Source organism: Solanum lycopersicum, chromosome 9, assembly GCF_036512215.1.
Source record: "Solanum lycopersicum chromosome 9, SLM_r2.1".
Lineage (NCBI taxonomy): Eukaryota > Viridiplantae > Streptophyta > Magnoliopsida > Solanales > Solanaceae > Solanum > Solanum lycopersicum.
In genome coordinates this window covers 63,827,394-63,841,993 of record NC_090808.1, presented here as the reverse complement: position 1 = coordinate 63,841,993, position 14,600 = coordinate 63,827,394, and the positions used below count along the sequence as shown (strand labels likewise).

The 14,600-nt window shown below is 35.1% G+C and overlaps 1 protein-coding gene across 1 annotated transcript; it reads right to left on the bottom strand.

Moving 5' to 3' along the window:
• Nucleotides 1-11: 11 nt before the first annotated feature.
• Nucleotides 12-13,331, bottom strand: LOC101255241 (homeobox protein LUMINIDEPENDENS). Its single transcript, XM_004247399.5, has 13 exons — nucleotides 12,731-13,331; nucleotides 10,988-11,015; nucleotides 10,318-10,448; nucleotides 9,278-9,621; nucleotides 9,095-9,188; nucleotides 8,910-9,003; nucleotides 7,925-8,054; nucleotides 7,802-7,850; nucleotides 7,641-7,684; nucleotides 7,485-7,570; nucleotides 6,788-7,207; nucleotides 1,647-2,176; nucleotides 12-1,245 (listed from the first exon to the last, which is right to left on the bottom strand). Exons 1-13 carry the CDS (start codon nucleotides 12,890-12,892, stop codon nucleotides 370-372), a joined length of 2,988 nt encoding a protein of 995 aa, XP_004247447.2. The 5' UTR covers nucleotides 12,893-13,331; the 3' UTR covers nucleotides 12-369.
• Nucleotides 13,332-14,600: the final 1,269 nt, after the last annotated feature.

Below are 14,600 nucleotides of genomic sequence, written 5' to 3'. Positions count from 1 at the left end.
ACATATATGAATTATGATAAAATAACTTGTTCTAAAATAAATGATCTCGAAATAATTTATCCCCAATGTTTCAACTTTCAAGAGGGACACAATCAAGACACAGCAATCCCTTGACTAGGATAAATTTCTTCTTTTTTTTCTCTTAAGATTCTTGGCATGATCCCAAGTGAACTGAATTTCTATTTTCTATTTTTCTGCTGACAGGTATCAATTGGAAAACAAAATGAAGTGATGTGACATGCTGACATTATAAGTTTACAACCATTTCACGTTGCAAAAATGCAACCCCCTATTGAGAACTTTCTACTCTAATGTAAACACTAAAGAATATCTCACGTCAAAAGAATCAAATGGCCAGCCGTTTGAAGGTTATCTTCTCCTGTCACCCCACCTCCTATTACCACCATCGTCAGGACCACGATAGCCAGAATAATGCCCAGGATTACGCGATGCAGACCAATCAGGTATGTAGCTGTCTCTCATATTCATCTGAGGTTGTGTGTAATTCCATCTTGCAACCTGTTCCTGACGCCTAACAGGGCTATCATCAGGACTCCAAGATTCAAACCCAGCTCCCTCGGCATAGTTGGTGTTTCCTCTCCACGTAGCCTGTTGTAATCCTGGTTCTACATGCCCGGTAACATGTGGATTGTAATGGTTAGGAATGGCATTTTCTTGATAACCCCGATTTAAAGCTGATCCTGGTATAGTCCCCCACATATGTTCAGGTGCATATCCAGGCTGTGCCTGTGTTTGTAGTTGTGGCCTTTGAGATGCATGTAGGCTAATAGTTCTTTGTTGTACATTAGCTATAGGCATTTGCGAAGATCGAATATTACCATATGTTTCACCTTGGATTCTTACTGCTGCTGCTGCAGTGGCACTCTGTTGATTGTATTCCGTCAATCCAAAGGGAGAGTAATTATTTCTATTTACTGCTGGTTCTGAGGCGGCGGATAATTGTGAATGCATAGGATTTGTAAGGACTGTCTGGTTTATACTAGGATTAAGTGGAGATGGTCGATGATCATTTCCGTAAGACCCTGCAGCTGCTTGAAGCAGTGCCAACTGTTGGGCCAATTGTGGCGCAAGGGTGACCTGCTGATGCACCAAACTGCTAGCTTGAAGCATTTCCTGCGACTGGACCAACGCGGCGTGTTGATGTACACCATTTGCTTCTGGAACCACCATTGAACTTCTCTGCGAGAAAGGGTTTTTAGCAAAGTTCTGCATCGACAATCCACTCTGCATGAAAGACCAAAAAAAAAAAAGTTCAAAAAAATTAGAACCCGTTTCAGAAAAGTACTAAGATCTCAAGACAGTATAGCACAACAATTAACCCATGATATTAGTTTTAAGTAATCTATTTTACTTTTCATGAATATGTGAAACATCTTTGTTTGTGTTAGGGGGACCTTGAAGTAAGCGGAGATTCTCAGGGTGCATGCTTCATTTGCTTTATGATTATTTTATTTATTCGTTTATTTGTCTCTCGTCCATTTATCTGGAAAAACTAAACAAGAAGAAGTGGAGAAAAAAAAGGGAAAGAGAGGAGAGGAGAGGAGAGAAGAGAAGTGAGGAAACGAAAGCCCCGCCCAAATTCCATAATAGTTAAAATCTGTACAAAATGTGACTAAATAACGCACCGTTCCAGGATCACTGGAAGGAGTGGGGGATGGAAGAGAAACTTCAACTTTCTTCTCAGCGTCTCTGGCTAAATTTGTTTGAATGCTCAGTGAATTCCTCCCATCGGCTTTGATCGAATCAAGCAGCTTTACAATTTGCTCACTGGACAAGTTTCCACCTTGGCCAGACGTCAAAGCATAAACCAGCTCTGGATGTTTTAGCAGTATAGCAAGCAACTCTACATCAGGTTCTGCTGTAGTTGCAATGCCATTTGATGTACTGGCTAATGCAGCAGCTTCAGTTTCTCTGTCCTCCTGCGGCAAAACATCTGTTTCACCTTCTGCATCTGGTAATTGCTCAAGCGGAAGTTCTGTGGTTAATGTGTCATCAGGGTCCATTTCACGGTCCCAAGGCTCCTTAGGATTCAATGGAATTTCCTGAACTGTCCTGTAAATGATTTCCCTCTCTCGACGGATTCTCTTATTCTGAACATCGACTTCTTTACTCTCACCCCCAGCACAAACCTTCCATGCATCGCTGGGCTGCATTTCTGCATCAAACAAGAAAGGATGAATAATGATGACCATTAACAGACACGAGTTCAAACTTTCGCATGCGTGCATTATCAACCAACAACATACTAGCTAGCAGCTGTGGACGATTCAAATTGTTAAACCACAAGGCAAAAATTACCACTTAGAAGTGTTGTTTTAAAAAGTTATTTGCAACTTCAGACACAGTAGTAAGACATACTGAAAAGTAACAAAACTGGTTATTACACAGCTATTTTTTATCCTCAACATGAAAATGATGAGTCTACAATTTTCCATCCTGGATTTTCTACACATCGAGCCAGGAACTGAAAGGAGGAGGGGAGGGTAGAAAGGCCAGAATTATATGAGTATCAACGTTGAATAATCGGACGCAATAACACACGATAAACTGGTCAAGACCCTGAGCTACATAAAAGAGCCGCTGTTTGTCAACCTTATTTTTGTCTCCGCCAAGATAATAAAACAAAATAATCACACGACATCAAAGGATAACCATGTCCGTACCACCATTAACATTTGAAACACTTGCTTGTTTTCCCTGTCCACAGTTTTGGAGCTTAACAAGAAACAACCAATCCAACATCAAGCTACATTTTTTAAGCTTCAAATTAGGAGTTGGCTTCTTGGAATCATGTGCATGGAAAAAGTTTATCGAATGTTAGCATTGCTGCCTACATATGCAGAAGATGGATTGCATTTGGCATTAAGAAACGTACATCTACAGGCAACATCTACATGTTGCTTTCATGAGTTTATTTACATCTTTTCTTTGCGATAATGTGTTGACGTTGTTTGTGGGGTGTGCGCGGGGAGAGGGAAGGGGGGAAGATTAGGAACTGACACTGCAAATATCTTATTTTTACAATTTAGACCCATAAGAAAGATCTCATAATCTGCCGCAACCAATGTTGCAAGTCTGATGAATGCCACCCCACAAGGGAATGTGGTTGGGTCAGTCATTCTCTGCAGTTCAAATTTTCTTTTTGGACAAAGAACCCACCCACCCCCACACCAATCTCTAATATGATCTTTTGATATCTACCCAGTAAATAAAAAGTACAACAACAAACCCAACGTAATCCCATAAATGAAAGCTAAGGAGGGTAAAGTTGTTTTTGATAGACAAGGTAAGAAACTTATCAATAAATTACATAAAACTTTCATCATTCCGAAATTTTCCTTCATGCCAACAGTGATTGGGTGAAGGTGAGGAAGAGTTCAACGGCAGGAGCTGATGAAAGTGAACAGTCATTGATGACACTAAGGCAGCTATAGGAAGAGCAGGCAATTACTTGTCCGCGCCTTTAAAGAAGACATTTTCTTTTCTAAGGTGCTCTTTGTACAGAGAAAAACGTCTTAGATGAAAATACTTTTTTGAAAAACATCTTTAAGTCAGATCACCATTTTTTAGATCATCTCCAATATAAGAATAGATAGTCGTAATAATCATGCAATGTGCAAGACTGCAAGGTATTCTCTTAGTGTTTTGACGATATCTTTTAGAATTAGATACTGAATTAACAGCTGACAAATCGTTTGATTAAGTGTAAGAAAAGTATCAATATGGTGTATTAGTAATGCTGGGACATAGTATTACTTATGCAGAATATACGTGCATAACTCATCTCCAAACCAACTACAAACTACCCTTAGTGTTGATTGAATGGTAGAATATTTGTAAAGACAAATAAACAGGCATAAGATATTTTCCACGATTGAATGCAATTAAGCACTACATAATATTTACCTTGACTAAAGCATTTTTTGCGAAAATCTTTCCCATCAGTGCCAAACACACCTATATCTTAGCCATTTTAATCAAAAAGAAAAAATCCAAACCCCAAACAATAGAAAAATAAGAACATACGTTTGGCTTCATTAACATGTCGTGCCAAACTAGCTCCAGTGTTTGACCAAACAAAAATTATGATTGATAATAACACCCTGTAATAATATTACATTCTCTGCGGATCGCCTAGTCTACTGAACAAGCATAGATAGCCCAGAGATAAAATTTAGTAGTGCCATATTCCTTGTTTGGATACTAATCTTGGGATAAGTTATGACGAGATTAGTAATTAGTACCGGAATAGATCATCCCTACTGGAGGGTGGAATAGTACCGGAATCAGTTATTCCGAGATAAACAATGAAAATGACTAAAATACCCATGAGGTCCTTCAAACCCTTTTTCCACTAAATAAGTTGAAGGGTGTTTTTGTAGACAATCAACTAAAAATTTATGCAATGCATGTTATTTATAATACAAAAAAATTTAACAGTCAATAAGAAATTATACCAGGATAACTAAAAGAGGCATAACTAATCCCAACACAACTTACACAAACGATCCCTAAAAATTTTGCAGGATAATGGGGGTAGTTATGGTAATTTGATAATAGTGTGTAGATGTAAAACTAGAACAGAGTAAATTCTAAAGATAGAAAGGGTATCACAGCAGAAAATGAATTGTTTTTATCCCTTACTGTAAACCATTTTCCACAAAAATTTTGGGGGTCGTTTGGTAAGCCGCGTTAAAAGAAATAGACCATGTATTATGTATGGTATTATTTAGTACTATGTTTGGTAGGAATTAGAGCCTATGGATAACTAATCCATGGATTAGCTATACATCCTACACTATATGATAGGATGTATTACTAATATCATCCATTTGGAGGTATTAGTAATACATAAGATATAATGCCATGGTATAAGTCTATGTAAAGACAAAAATATCCCTCAAAATCATTTTAATTATTTTGCTTATTTTCTTGATTATATATTTTATATTTGTACTAGTAAATTTATTTAAATAAATTAGCTTATAAATTATTTAGAGAGAGTTGTCTATTACTAAATAGCTCCAATACAAATTTGAAATGTGAGTTATTCAACATTTACTAATTAAAAAGGCAAATATATCACTACATGACGTTTGAGATCTTAATTTAATGTATTATGAACAATTTAAAAAATTAAATACATATTTAAACTATAACTTGCAATTTTTATGTGTAAATGAAGATGATTTATTCAATTTTACCATTGTTGACTGTTTTTTCAATTTTAAAAGTAGATGGTTAATCTTTTTTAAATTGAAAATAGACATGTGTGAGTAATCAATTTATTAAGATGACAATTATTTATCCTCAAATAATTCAAGTGAAAAAATAGGAAACGTGATAACAAAATTGTTTTTCTCAAGCTTAATTAGAAGGCCATTTAAAATAATATTGTTCGGAAATTACCTAACCTTCATCCAATTACATAGTAGTTTAAGGGTATAATTGGAAAGAAGATTTTTAAAGAGTTTTAGTTCAAACACAAGATGAGGTTGGAAACAATGAACCTAACACTTCGATAAAAATAAACCCTACACAACTGATACCTGCACTACTAATGCCTACAATATTAATTTTTGTACCAAAAGACCCATTTAGTGTAAACCATTGTCCACAAATTTTAAAACAACCAAAGACCACAAACAGAGAAAACAATTTATCATGTTCTGGCCTCTCATACTGATCATCTATGAAAGCACACTATAAGCAGTTAGACTCAAAAAATAGATTGATATCTTCCCAAAAGATAGATTCATATCTTCCCAAGACAGGTCTCCCATAACCTTTACTTCAGTGCTTCTTTTTCTGATTAGTTCTGTCTGATTGATTTTAAGCATAACGAGGAACATTTTCATCAGTGTCGGGGCAAAAAGTTTCCCTTTACTTGCAAGTAGGATTTCCTTCAGAATGAGAAGGCACATTTGGCAATCAACTGCTCCGCAGAAAACCCATAACTTCCAAGAGATTTACAAAATACAACAATAAAAAACAAATGGGAACAGTTGCTTATTGTGATGTAAAGATCTTGACCTCACTCCGAAGATGCCCAATTGATAGTTTAAGAATGAAAACTAACAGTTCGCTTTGGAGATAATTCTAGAGTTGAGCATGTAGTTTTACTAAGCCACATCGATATTTCCCCAGTAAATAGTTCCTAGAATAATGAATTTATGGAAGACAACAGAAACCTGGTCGTCTTTAGCTCGACTACCATGGAAATATAATTAGACAGCAAAGCTCAAAAAAACAATTTTTCTTTTCATTTCTTTTATCTGACGAGTAAAAGACCGTGCTAACCATATTGTATGGCAAGTTAGAGACGAAGGTTGAGTTGCGAACTACTTTACTAGAGACGATTCTCACAGTTGAATTTTGTGTAATACTCACTCCGTCCCAATTAGTGTGCCACCATTTCACTTGGCACAAATTTAAAGAAAGAAACGAAACTTCTGAAATGTGTGGTCTAGACCGTGACCATTTGTGTGGCTATAAATCATATCAAAAGGGTAAAAGGAAATTTTTAAAGTTAAATTGTTTCTAATTATAGAAAGGTGACATTCTTTTTTAAACAGACTAAGAGGGAAAGTTGGGCCAGAGAAAGCAAAATAATAATGAAGGGAATTGTGGAGAAAAAATTTGAACAATAATATTAGACAAGATAGGTGAGATTGCCTTTCCAACCGATTAAAAAAACTAATTTTCCTCATTTTCTTAAATCTACAGATTAACAAGAACGTTCTTTCAGCAAAAACAGAAAATTTACCTGGTGGTTTCCGCCAAGGGATCTGCATTTTCTTGCACCTTTTAGGTGAAGGTTCCTCTACGTCAAAACTCAACTTGAGATGATTTTCCAGTTGATTGGGCTCTTTAGAGGCAACATTATTGAGCTTTTTTTCACATTCCTCAACTTTAGGCCGGTCTTGAAATTTTGGAGCTCCAAGCAAGATACCATTTGGTGAAGAGGTAATTCCATTTGGAGCTTGAGGCTTCACCCGAGAACTGTCATCATTATTAGTTTTCCCATATTTACTCTGCATAAACTGTGCACGCATTTTTGCTTTTTGGATATCATCTGCTGAGAGTGGGCGGCCTTGAGTTGCAGGTGCTGGTCTTCCTAGGCTCCTTCCCGTTGTTCTTTGGCTTGGTTGTTCCATTAGCTGAACTTTTCTGCGCTCTCGAGTTTCTGAAGTAGTTAAGGGATTCTATGCTAGTATAAGAAATCAGAAAAGGAGAGGAAAAACCATAGCTCTTTTCCCTACCATGCACAAATCTATTTGATGAGTATGTCATATGGAAACTTCTGAATACCAATAAATTCAAAGCATAGAAATAAATGAGAGATCAAAATCTCTTCCAACGACAGTTTATTGTCCTCAGAACGAGGAGCCATCATTCAATCGAAGACCTTACACTGAAAGTTATTGACAAATTCACTTAACCATAGGGGAATATAAGGATACTAGTCACCAAAGCTCCTTTAAGCCTCTTGTTAGAATCATCTGAAGATGCCATAAGCAATTTAACTGGCTGTGGAGAATCCAACTTCCTGAAAAGAGGTGTGTGCTTAGAAATTCATCAACAATTACAAAACGCAAGGTAGTAAGAACACAACAGACCTTGAATTCTCTGAAGTCCCGCAGAGGTTTGCATGACCTTCTTCCTAAAATACCAAACAGAAGGAAATTGATAAAGTAAGAATAGAAAATCTGCTCTTCTTTTTTATTCAAATAAATAGCATCTTCTAAACCAAATACACTCAAGTACGCAATAAACTTACGTCCTCAATTTTTGAGTTCCATATTTCGTCGCCCACAACTTCGCTAATGCTGCAAATAGCAACAAATGTGTTGATAAATGAGAAAAGTCGATCAGGTGTTTTTGAGGCACGACCTAAGCTTACCTCTGCTGCAATAACAACTCATCATGCATATCACTAGCAGATTTAATCCCATTACGTTTCTTCAAAGCCTGGCTCTTTGCAAATATCTTGCTCCATCTTGCAAGCAAAATTCTTGCCCTGTTTGAGATATCTGATCTTCAAATCAGATGAATGAGATCCAAAATACTGATGGAGCTAAAGAAGGATTTCTCTCTTTCAACTACCCATCCACCCCCCTCCCCTTCCCAAAAAGTGTTAAGTATAGTACAGTACAGAAGTCAGCTATCATGAAAATACAGTATAAACCCCACCGAAATAGCAAATTACTCTGACCGGATGATACAAATAAAAGAAAATGCAACCAAATCTATTTTAGTAGTGTCTTCTTATCTAATAAACTTTATATTACTGATGCAATCTAGAAACAAAAAAATATTTATTCGGTAAAGCTTTCCATTGTCTCTCAGAATATGATCAGTTAAAGTATCAAATCAGGATCATTAAAAAAATTTCACATCGAAAGTCCAAAAGTTCATCTGAAGTAAAGAAAGATATAGTTGAATGTATTGCCAGTGCAATAGTTTCCAAGAATACTGTCCTTATTTGACAGCAAAAACACAATAGATGTCTGAGATAACAAAACATTGAAAATGATTACATTACCAGCACAGTGATTTCTGAAAGTAATGTCCTAATATGACATACCATATACGCATAATTCTACAGAGCGGCACTATGTAATGTGTACTTCACTAAGTAATTAGTTCAGTAGAGATGCCACTGCTAGTATAAAAAGCTGTGCTGACTTTGATTGACATGTTTCCTTAATATCCAACTAAGTTTCAGGAAATTATGTAATGTGGAATATCAATCAAACTCTAGCTTCAGACAAGTTACCAGAAATGTATAAGCCATGGAGATGAGCAGTTTAAGTTTTTTAGTGTTATTTTAGCACAGAGATACCTAAAGATAAAATAAGGAGCTGCGGAATGTGAGGACAACACACCTGGAGTCCGATAAAATCGCAGACTGTTAACACTCTGCAGTATAGCAGACATATGTCCAGGAAATGCTTTGTGTAAAGGAAGATGGCATAGTACCTGAGAACCAAGCAACCATTAGAACAACAATATTCTGGCAGAAAAAATGACATCATGGGCAATGATCTAAAATTAGAGGATCAATATGGACCTTCAGGATGAGATGAAGAACGCTGGTTTGCTCTTCTCCAGCTGCTTCACTCAACCATGCAGATAAGATCATGACACCCCCTTTAGTTAAAAACCTATAAATATGTATTAAGAAAAAAAATTATATTAGGAACGGAGTAAACTATAATACAATTTAAATTCAACGACCATAACTCTCACATACCAATATAGCACAGAGGGGTTTTGTACTTCCAAGATCCAGTCCATCAGCTTAACCCTCCCAGAAAAGGTTTCTTCCTTGCACATTAAAGTAAGAATATTATCAACAAAATGTCTATCCCTCTCATCCATGGCAGTTAGGACCTCATCTTGTGTCGAACAAGATGGCCCCTCCTCTGTAGAGATTGGAACCGCACTGTCTAGGGGAACTGGTTCTGTTTGTGAACTAGGATCAGAACTCAAAGGGATCGGGCCTTCAATAGATAAATTGGTTGTGATAGGCTTCTCTCTAGACAACCTCAGGAACTTTCTAACTCTTGTGCGCTGAGCTGCAAAGAAATCTCGAACCTGCAAATGCAAAGATGGTATTCAAACAAACAACGTGAAAGTTGTCAGAGAAGATGAAATGGAGAATGCACAGATCTTATTATCATCTTCCAGCTTAAATTGCACCAGGGAGAGCTACTGAATGTCTATGCAGAAGGGATTAAGGTATCTGTCCATACCTAAACCGCCCAAAAAGCGAAGGAGAAAAGAGAATGTATTTCTAAGGACTAAAGAGCTACATCATCATACACAAAGAGGTGCATAATTCCGAAATAGCCTGTTCTCAAAAGCACTAGGTTGCTCCTAATACCCAAAACAGCAAAACTGAACTAAAGAAAGATGGTGCAACTAGCATGCAAATGCCACCAACATAAGCTCCTTCCATAGTTTTTAAGAGTGACGTTCCACGGATAAATACAAATCTTTTGAACAATGACAAATCATGACCATTAGGATTATTGCACATCATAGCATGAAACAAGTGTGAGATACTGAAATTTACAAGCCAAACCATTGCTCATGAAACAAATGAGAGATACTGAGATTTACAAGTCAAACCATTGCTCTTATTGATCTATGATCCAAACTCAATTTCTAGACAAGGAATCCAATCACATTTAAAATAATCGACATTCACTAATGTAGAAAAGTTTTAAACAAAATTACAACCACGTAGAATAAAGAAAGGATTACTAAAGACTATGAAAAGGGACACACCTGTGTGACTGTCACACCAAAAAGAGCACTAATTTCACGTGTTTCCTTCTTGTTGATTGCATCTTTGATAGAGAAAATAGATTGCATATACTTGATTGCCTTGGGGTTTAGGAGATCCCTTGGCCTTTTGCCTGCAACAGATGATGTTAAACTAACAGAATACAAATGGAATCAGAGTAGCTTGCACAAAAATTGAAGAAGTCAAGAGCATCATTTACGCTAATAACTAAAAAGATGCATTACATATAATTTGGATCGAAGCATCATCTTGTAAGAAAAAGATGACAGTAGCAACTTAGATCATAAAGCAAGTTCACCTTAAACATCAAGAGAAGTAATTCTGGTACATAGCAATTTTATACTTGGCAACAAAAAGAACTACTACTAACGCAAATAAGTTTTTTTTAAAAATGATACGCAAAAAGAAAAGAAAATTAAAAACAAAATGACAAGTAAAAAGCAAATAAAATAGAATAAAATGAAAGAACCACCGAAAAAAAGTAACATGCTTCACATAGTTTAATCAATGTGCAAAAAATGATATAAGAGTAACAAATGAACATGTCAATATGACCTACTATCTTTTCATTCTCAGAAGGGATCCAAGTCAACTAATTTATTACTCGACTACACAAGCATAATGATTTTAATTTAGGCCAAGGAGACATACCAATTTTTATTGAAAGAGCTCCAGCAGCCTGCACAACGGAAGAAAAATGAATGAGCCACCAGCAAAAATAATTTCCCAAATCACCCAATGTAAAGAGATGACGTGTAATAACTGTAGCTCTGTATGTACGAATCTAAGAATAGAAAAATTAATTCAGCAGAGGAATCTCATGTTTGTGACCAACTTATAAATCATGTATTATGGTAGTACTACGAGCAAACAAACTGGAGAAATTGATCAGAAATTTTCTAGGGAAGAAAGGAAGGGAAATTTGGTAGAGAGGAAACAGAGAGAGGTTAGGAATCAGGAGATAGGGGTGTGGGCTCATTATCCCCGAGTTTCGAAGGTTGTGGTAGGTCCTAAGAGTTGGCTCCAGATGGATTTCTCTGTATCAAAAGAGAAAAGAGATAATTCATTTTCAATATAGCACTTTTAAGAAGATCATTATGAAATTAATCTCAAGAGGAAAATGTGTCATCGAAAGATATTATATCCACTAACTTCATGTTTGGTAAACACATAAATTGCTTATAAGCCAAAATCAACATAAGACACAAGTTGGTCACCCCCAACTTATCTCTTTTCGGCAAATAAGCACTTCTAATTTGCCTAAAACTATCTAAAATTTTCAAAACACTCCTCCCAAAACAGGACTCTTTTCTCACTTCCATTACATTTTGTTGTTTGTTCTTCTCCTTGGTACATACTTTTTAATATATAATTCTTGAAAATAACTTTAAGGATACATTAATCATTTTAATGGAAAAATTGTTTATCAACACTTCTTTTCCAAACATTTCAACTGCTTATTAATTTTGGTACTTCTACACGAACACATAATTACTTTTTTTAGGGAGAAGAAAGATATGATACATTACTACTTATTTATAAAATCAATTCAGCAGTCAATGCTTATCGGCTACTTTTCAATCCGTTAACCCATTCAAGCTCTAAATTTTTAATGACACTGGTGTTTGGGGAGCTTAGTACTTGCTAGCTCCCACAAACACAGGTAACTAAGTCTATATAGGTACCGGGTAATTTCATATCAACTAAAAATGGAATAGCACTCGTTGGATGATTTCTGGTGAGGGACCGAGTAGATAGATGTATTGGCTCTACGATGAATGATGCCTCTAGTGTTAGGTTTGGGAAGGATGTATAGTCTGAAGGGATAGCCGTAGAGAATGCATATACACATGTAAATAGATTAGTAAAGAGAAAGATACTCTGATACTGATTACTTAAAGACCTTTAGGGGTATTAGTATAAGTTTTAGGAGGGTCATTAAAGATTGGGAAAGGAATGCAGTCAAGGAGTTCTTCCATTAAAAAATTGAACTGGAAACTTAAGGAATTCTTCTCTGTGAAATAAATTCTGCCACACAAACCACACCGGAGATTTTAAATTTTCTGAATGTAAAATATGCCAAAAGGTAGCTATTGTTTTTACTATCCTTCTGGATAAACAGAAACTATAAGACATGCTAGTCCTCAACATACACACTGCTCATCTCAAGTTATTTATTAATCCTTCAATTTTACAATTATATTACACTTATGACTTACAAATACATAAATCCATTACCATTTCTGTACTGTAAAAAGGTTAATCTAGTTAACCATAAAACATAATGAAGTGTCAACTTAACCAATGCTAGTTCCTACATTTCCTAAAACAGTCACTACCAACAAAGTACAAGAGGCAAATTCAGAAGAAAAAAAAAAGATTAAGAAAACGAACCATCTCTTGAGAGAGAGGATTGACGCCAGTGAGGTTACATTGTTGCACAACTATGTTCTGGAGCTGATAAATCTGGCTATTAAGGATTTCCTTCTGCGACTCGAACAAGCTCGAGAACGGCGTCGTAGGACTGGTCAAGGCCAATTGCAATTGATTTTCCATTGTACCCTCCGCTAATCGAAAATTCCGACCGACGTCGAAGCAATAGATCAAACCAATTCACGCATCAGATGCAACAACCAATTTAAGAAGAGGAACAAAGCTCAATTCCATATGATTAATCCTAGGGTTTCCACAGCAATTATGTAAATGGGGAAGAAGAAGAAGAAGAAGCAGCGGAGGATTGCCTTGTCCCCCGACTGTTTGATGAATAGGCAAAGAGGAACGTCGCCGGAGATGAAATAGGTCCGATAAGGGGACGGGCAAATTGAGAAATTGAGAGAAGAAAAAAGGAAGTGTGTGTATATGTAAACTGATGAAGTACAAAAAAACCAGGGGCTCCGCCAGCGCTTTGGGGCAAGTTGGGCGCAGATGTCCTAATTTTAGATGGGATTGGAACTCGATTGTTATCGATTTTGATTCGATTTATTTGATCTATTTCAATTGTTATTAATAGCATTAATTAATATAAATATTTTATTTTATGTTAATAAATAATTATGTGATAATTTTATTTTGGTTTAATTTAATTTAATTGTCATTAATATTAATTATATACAAATATTTCTTTTTAGGTTAATAGACGATGACGTGACAATTTTTATGAAGTAAAAGTTAATATCATTTTGGTGAAATATATTAGAGTAAGTTGAATATATTTTAATAACGTAGTATTGAGAATTTAAACGTGGATGTACTATTTTGTGTAAAGTTAAAACAATCAAAAGATAAAGATGGTTGAAATTTTGTTTTCCTCATATAATACCAAAAAGATTAGGTGATTTTTACGACGAAAGAGATATTATTGAATTTAATAAATTTTATGATGCTTATAATTTATTTTAAAAGATATAGGATAAAATAAATTAAGAAAATAATTTTGATTCTCGAATTATTCTTTTATTGTGATCTTTGTCTTTATATTATATGATTTATGTTATAAAATTAAGTTCATGACAATATAAATATAAAGAGATGAAGACAAGAGAAGTAAGATGGAAGATAAGACTTTCTTCTTATTCCAGTGTCAATCAAATAGTGAGTGATATCTCTATTTATAGTGTTAAGATATCACTCCCAAAAGTCATTTAACTAGTAGATACATAGTTATCTACATTGTTATCCAAAAAGGGGATTCATATCATCTAGGGAATACACATACATGAATTTAGTAGTTCATCAATAAACCAAATGGTCATCCACTATTCAATGGATTTATAACAATTTAGCATATTTGACCTTCAATTAATTAAAATGTATTATTTTAGTTGTTAAAGCTAACGAATTTTTAAAGAAAAATATTAAGAACATAAAGTATATAATACTCTACCTAAGGAATAGTTAGAGGCAAAAGAATGCAATACCATAGTTATTTGCTAAATAGAGATATAAATAGAAGTGTGTGTAAATAGATCATTTCGACCTTTGATGGTAAAGTATGAGTTAATGATGAATACCCAATCAATTGTGAATCACATGGAATTTTTTAGACATTAAAATCATTAATAGAGTAATATATCATCACAATAAAGATGTCAGATATATCGATAATAAAAAAATATATATATGTTCATATTAAGGTCTCATCAATTATAAAAAAAAATAAATGATTTTAATAGTGTATTAAATACTTAACCCTAAAATAAGATAACAATTAAGTGCCAATAAAACTAAGAGGCCACCTGAAATTAAATATATATGAAAATCATTA